Source organism: Arachis ipaensis, chromosome B04 (assembly GCF_000816755.2).
Source record: "Arachis ipaensis cultivar K30076 chromosome B04, Araip1.1, whole genome shotgun sequence".
Classification (NCBI taxonomy): domain Eukaryota; kingdom Viridiplantae; phylum Streptophyta; class Magnoliopsida; order Fabales; family Fabaceae; genus Arachis; species Arachis ipaensis.
Genome location: NC_029788.2, coordinates 10626196 through 10633074, shown reverse-complemented (window position 1 = coordinate 10633074; position 6879 = coordinate 10626196). Strand labels below are relative to the sequence as shown.

Below are 6879 nucleotides of genomic sequence, written 5' to 3'. Positions count from 1 at the left end.
AACTAAAATTTAGAGATATTTAAAAAAAATTGCAAACTTCTAAAAATAACATATTTTATTTTTACCCTACCATTTAATATTGGATGAGAAGAGTGAAGAGTGAGAGAAACGTTTACACTTGGAAGAGAGAGAATGAATACATAGGGATGGGGTCAATGCATGGGCCATGGGGGGTAATGGGGTAATATCCATACGTGAGGTGGGTCACATGGGTTTGTCCGGCAGGTGATGGGCACAGCAATTATTCTAATTCCATTCCGAAATTGCCCCTGCCCTTTCAATCTTTGTAGAAAATGCATGTACCTTTTGTCTTATCCTAATTCCGTACCAAAAGAGTACCCCTACCCATCCCTATGACGAGAGAGGGTCTTTTCCGTCTTTTTGTGAATAATGGCAACAGTATCGGTGGTTGAACCGTTCCATTCATTTAACCTTGGGCGTAACATATGCCATGGTACATTATTTATTATTTATTATATAAAGTATAGGAAGTAATCCATGCATCTAACCATTTCTCAAAACTACTGTAGTATTTCCATTTTATGGTAAAAAGTACACAAAAATCCCTTAACGTTTAGCAAGTTTTTTTCAATTATATTCTCAACATTTCAATACTAACTTCAATGTTTTAATATTTAATTTTACTTTTCTATTAATAATTGGTATTCAATTTTGTCCTTGCTACTACATTGCTTCTTTCAAGTAAAAAGTGTAAAATAGTCTGTCTAAACTTTTTTGAAATGTCACTTTAATTCCCCATCTTTATTAGTCCCCTAACTCCGAAACTGATAACAATCTTTTCATGTAAAAATGACATGAATATCATCTTGAGTTCAAATCTTTTAATATTTGATTTGATAGATTACTTACAAAGGAAATGTTACAAAGACAACATAATAATATGAATATATAATAAAAAAAATTGTTTTCCAGATTTTACAATAGAAATGAGAGACACATCACTTGAATCTTAAACAACTTGACTGGATTTAAGTCACCATATGAAACAATAACAATAAAATCGAACTGAAGTAGGAGATTTAAAAAAAAATTGTGAAAATTAATCAAATCACGAATTCAAGATTAAATATCAAACCAGATATCTTTGCATGCAGCACAAATGACAGATTCACAATCACAGATCATCATAAAGCTACAAGCACATCAATCATTTGGCCAAACAATGCTATGATGCACTAAAATAAATTTAGTATATATGCACTAAAATAATCCAATGGTGTAGATTTACTTTAAATATACCATTGGATTATTCTGGTATATCATGCATCAAGTTAAACTTGGTACATATAAATCATTCCCCCACTTTGCAAAAGTGGTTAGCTCAAGAAATTAATAGAATGTTAAACACAGAAATTAATTCTAGTAATTGTAAAATTATCTATAAACCATCTAATAATTCACATATCACATCTATTCTACCATAAGAACATGTACAGAATGCCATTAACAAACTATGATCACAGAAAGAGAAGACTAATTTGTTGTTACTACGAGCAGTGGAACCTATCATGTCTCCTAGACCAAAATATATAGCATCAGTGTGTATGGCAAAAACAAAGGTTTGTGTTGTGGAATCTTTTCTGTTGCTGAATTTCCTTCGGGTTATGCTACGTGTACACCAAAATCAGCCACTAGTATAAAATACATGTTGAAATACAAATACACATTGAAAATAAATTAAACCATACATGTATTTATACACAATACATTGGTGGCTGATTTTAGTGGCTAATTTTAGTGGCTGATTTTGGGGTCAAAAAGCATTTCTCATTTCCCTTTTTTCCATTTAGGAGAACCAAAAATCCTGCTTTGTAAACTTCTTGTGAACAAACTATACAACTTTGGTACCTGTATCCATCAAAAAATGTAACCATAAGAAATGGGTTAGTTTGCAAGTGCTACACCTCAAGAATTGTAATTTAAAAGAAAATATCATGGACCAAGAGAATTTATACACACTGCATTAACGTGACAACATACATGACAGAATTGAATTCTTGAGTTTGGTATAAACAAGCAATGTTACTGAATGAATTCAATTCCGTGGTTTGAAATGCAACTGAACTGAATGAATAGAATCCTTTATTTCGAATATTTTGCCTTTTGGGACTTCAAAGATACTTGAATTCAACTTGGATTTCAATTCCATACGAAAAATTAGTTCCAAATCAACAAATTGAATTCCAAATTTTGAGTGAATTCAATTCCATGGATTGTCAAGAATGACATGAAAAAGAAAATGCAACTACCAAAACAAACTATCATCCCTACATCCCTATATATATGAAGCTGATCCAAAGATGGAAATAATGAATAAATTAACAGTCACGACCATGCTTCCCAACGATTTCTTGTGATTTTACACATCCAAAGGTCAATCACTATAATTTCACTAGTAATGATAGAATGATACAGTTTGCCTCAATTTACCTGGCCCACCTCAAACACGTTTTCTTATCTGTTGATTCAGTTCTCTTCTTACAAGCTCCAGAGTCTCAAGAATCTGCAAAATCAATGCTCAATTATGAAGTTTCATAAATAGATGCACACGCGCAAAAAGAAAGCTGCAACCCCCTGTGCTGCTATAAAGTTACATTTCAACAAAAGATTGATTGGGCAGCAAAAACTTCACATGGAGTTTCATCAGTAGTTATCTAATCAAACAGAATTGAGAATTATTAATCAATTGTTGGTTTAGAATTAGTAAGCTGGTTGCACATAGCTCTACTTTGTAGTGTACTACTATAAAGTCTTATTAAGTGTTTTAGCCGAATTGAGNAATTGTTTTCTGTTGAATCAGCTAGCAATCCCAATAAACACAACCTTCTCTTGCAGTAAACAGAACATTAAAAAAAATTATAAAAAACATAAAGAATGGGATGAATCTACACTTCCACAAACAGAAGATATTAAAAGATAAATAGCCGTTATAACAATCTCACATCTATTGGCATTATACACCACTTGCGCACAAACATCATAAAGATGTGCTGCAGAAAGGGAAGGATTCTTACCCCTGGGTAATGCTTCAATATGGGCGAATAATGATCAAGAGCAATGCATATCTGTTCAAGGAGGCGAAGAAGAGTATCAACCTCATCCCCCAAAAGATCAACCTGAAACTCCAGATGTTCAATGTGTGAGGCTAATGGGTCAAACATACTAAGGTTTAGTTAGCAATAACGACAAGAAATAAAAATACTTAAAACAAATATTTATGAAAATGATGTTAGATTTTAATATTGATATTAAACATGTGACCCCACACCATTACCACCCAACAAACAAAAAGCAGCCATGACTAGTAATAGTATCGAAGGTTATTAACAAGCATGAGAGATACAATATGTTATGAGAAGCAAGGAAGATTCAGACACGCATGTTACAGATACAGTGTTTCGGTTTATTACCTCTGCTTCAGCCTTTGCAAGATTAGAGTTAGTTGTTTCTAGCCTTCTCTTGTACACAAAACCCACAGTTTTAAGTATGTTGGCTTTGTTTTTTAGGCGTGAGAACTCTGAACTCATGTTATCAAGCCTGAAAAGAAGTTAAAAATATGACTTTATATTCCGGCAATAATCAACAGGAGTTATAAATGGAACTCTTTCAAAATTAATTGGATAAAAGACGTATTAGATAAAGCAGAAGAGAGATGTAAAAAGATTGGAGGATAAGAAATCTTCAATAAAGAAAATCATGAAGTTCCCACTTTAACTTAAAAAATAATAATAAAGCTAAATTCATACATGACTTCAATTAATTTGTTTCTGTCAATTAATTGAATCAAATTACATGAAAAAGGGGCAAATCTATGAGATATCCATGAAAGAACAAAGATATTTTTGTACCTGTTTTTTGGATAAAGATAATTTTCTAGAATTTATAGAGCCAAGAAGCGAATATATAATACACATCTCTTTTATCAAGAAAAAAAATACACATCTTTTCACAAACCGACATAAGTGCAATTTGTGTTTGGCTGACAAAGCCAGAAAAGTTTTATTAATAAACATCAAATTCTGAATTATTTGACATGCATGCCAAATAAACTCGCAAGCATGCATAAGCATAAATACTTCCTTGTTTACACAAGACTAGATAAAATTGCTTAAAAGAGAGAAGCAACAATAATACAGTTTATCAGGAATTCATGTAACACTAAACTAGAAAAGAATTAAAACATTTATTACCTCAAACAACTTCTAGAAATATCACCATTTACTCTAGCTTCAAAAGCAGTAATCTCTGAGGACAACTTATGAACGAGATGAATGGTTGATTCCATTTGCCTCCTTGTCTCCCTTTCTTTAGCCTGAATAAGTGTTAGTGCATCTTGTTGGTCTTTCGTAACAAGACGAAGCACCCTTCTTTCTTCATCACTTTCTCTGTGCTCATTCATGATCTGTTCATGATTCTCATGTAACTTGCATATTTGCTTCTTGTATAGTTCAATTTCCTTGGATGCTGCATCCAGGTGACCCTTAGTGACACTCAGCTCTTTATTGTTCTCTGCAATTGTTTTCTGTTGCCGAGCTGTCTCATCTCTCAAAATCTTAAGCTGGTCAGTGACCAACTCCATATTTTGCTTCTCTTGTGTCAATGCATATGCTGCCTCCTGTGCTGATTTCTCCTTCTCTTCCACTTTTGATGTCAACATAAGCATTCCTTGTTTTAGTTCCTCTTTCTCACCAGCTTCCAATTTTAATGCTCTTTCTGCATCCACCAAAGATTCTCTAAATATAATATGATTAATATCCAATAGTCCTTGCACCATAGTTGACTCCATATCTGCATCCTCAATTTCAAACCTACTAGAAGCGTGAGCATTGTAAGCAACTTCTTTTAACATTATTTCATATATTTCTTCCATGATAATGTTCTTCGGATGTAACTCCTCAGTGATGCATCTGAAACCACTCGCAATACCATCAAAGAGAGATTTATATATATCTTGAATAATTGAAACTCCGGCATTTGCATCCACTATATCATCCTCGAGCTTCTGAATAGTTTGTGACATTTTTTTCTCAGCCAGATGCTGTTGTGACAATTTCTCCAGAGCTGCAGAAAGCTGAGAAGAAAGATTCTTGACTTCCTTTTCCTTATCTGTCAGCATGTCCTTCAGTTGACGATTCTCCAAGTCTAAGGTATCCAATCTATCCTTCAGAATGCCAAGAGATTCAAAGCTTTCGGTGAGTTGATGCATTTTTTCATTTCCAACAAGGATTTCATCCAATTTTGAGATGACATTAGGGATTTTTTTCTTCAACAAATCAAAGTCTTTGTCCTTCTTCAATGATAAAGAAGAACCTCCTTTCAAATTCAACAATTCCCGCCTAAGGCGAAAGTTTTCTTCAGTCATCTCTTGCACTTGAGATTCATGGTCTCTTTTCATCTTCGTTATCTCAGAATTAACATGGGTAATCAACTCATCTCTATTCAAGTGCCGTAATATGGTAGGATCCAAGTGCTCAGCGTCGCTCTCCTTTGGGTCCTCATGTTTGCCATTTTCTTCCAAAGTTGACGGTGATGAATGATTTGTTGCAATCTTCCAGTGGAAATGATCAGCCCTCTTATTAACACACCATTCCTCCCCGTTCTCAAGGGAACCATGGGAAATAAGAAGCCCGGTTTCAGAAGCAGATAGTATTTTAAAAATTGAATTCAATTCCTGGCGCAAATTAGAGATATCTTTGTGTTGGCTAAAACAATTTCTACTTTCTAAGTCATAAAGGTCCAACAGTTTATGTTGAAAATCCTGCTGCAGACCCATAATACAATTGCTGATTACCATCCTTTCAACCTCTGACCGAAACTCCTGCTCCTGCTGCCATTCAGAAAGAGACGCCATTGATAACTGATCAATGAATTGCATTCTTAAGCAGAAACCGTCAAGAGTATCTCTTAGACTCTCAAAAATTTTATCAACATAAATCCATCTTTCTGGTACACTCTCGTCCAAAATACCACCTAAACCCACAATGTCGGCTCCTGAACCAATTCTTCTCATGGAACCAGAGCATCTTATTTTATTCATTTCTTTCTTGAGCTGATTTAATTTCTCATCCACTGAAATTTGAAGAGTGTCCATGGATTCCGCAACAACACCATTTGAAAGATTATATGCGCCGGCATCACCAGGATCATGAAGATAAGGTGCCAAAGAGCACAATGTTTTAGTTTCATCAGGACCCACATGGCCATTATGAAGCATTTTCTTTAGCTCAACCACCTCCAGTTCTTTCTGCGCAATTTTCTCAGCTGCCTGCTGCTCTATGGCATTAACCATGCCCTTTATGACAGAGTCACTCACCATCCTAGAAATGGTCAACCTCTCATCGATATCCAACCAGAAGGATTCCATTTCCTCGAGTATATGATCACCTAAACTCTCATTTTCTATACCATTTTCACTACCTCCATTTTCCTTACCATTATCACCTGGGCACTCACAGCCATCCATAACAGCTAAACTCTCCACCATCACTTGCTTCCGCATAAACAAGTATCAGCAGCTTAGTGTCATTCAGATAAGTCAAACCCGGTAAACTGCAAAAAGTTAGAAACACAATAAAAATATATATGAATTCCAATAGCGATACTTATTTATAAGCAACACATGATTTGGTAGTGCTGGCAACAAAGTCTGACCCCCCAAAATCAGTAGCATCAATCAATTATTTCCTAATAAACAAGTATCAGCAGCTTAAAGTCATTCAGGTCAAAACAAACACAACCAAACATGGAAACACAGTTGCATAATCAAACTAATACAAATACTCATCACTATTGCAATAAATAGAAAAAACGGGGAAAAAAGCGGTCTGACCTCAAAATCCAAAATTACAAAATTTCCAA

The 6879-nt window shown here is 34.5% G+C and overlaps 1 protein-coding gene across 3 annotated transcripts in view; it reads right to left on the bottom strand.

Moving 5' to 3' along the window:
- LOC107638848 (WPP domain-associated protein) overlaps nucleotides 1193–6879 on the bottom strand; it is a 6375-nt gene continuing 688 nt past the window's right edge. For 2 of the 3 annotated variants that reach the window (XM_021120726.1, XM_016342246.2), the window contains 5 exons: nucleotides 4212–6570; nucleotides 3432–3558; nucleotides 3036–3137; nucleotides 2452–2524; nucleotides 1193–1869 (listed from right to left, as the gene is read on the bottom strand). In XM_021120726.1, coding sequence (XP_020976385.1) covers nucleotides 2462–2524; nucleotides 3036–3137; nucleotides 3432–3558; nucleotides 4212–6520 — 2601 coding nt within the window. In that variant the 5' untranslated portion in view covers nucleotides 6521–6570 and the 3' untranslated portion in view covers nucleotides 1193–1869; nucleotides 2452–2461. The remainder of the gene's footprint in view (nucleotides 1870–2451; nucleotides 2525–3035; nucleotides 3138–3431; nucleotides 3559–4211; nucleotides 6571–6879) is intronic. The other variant, XR_001619879.2, reaches the window with a different exon arrangement.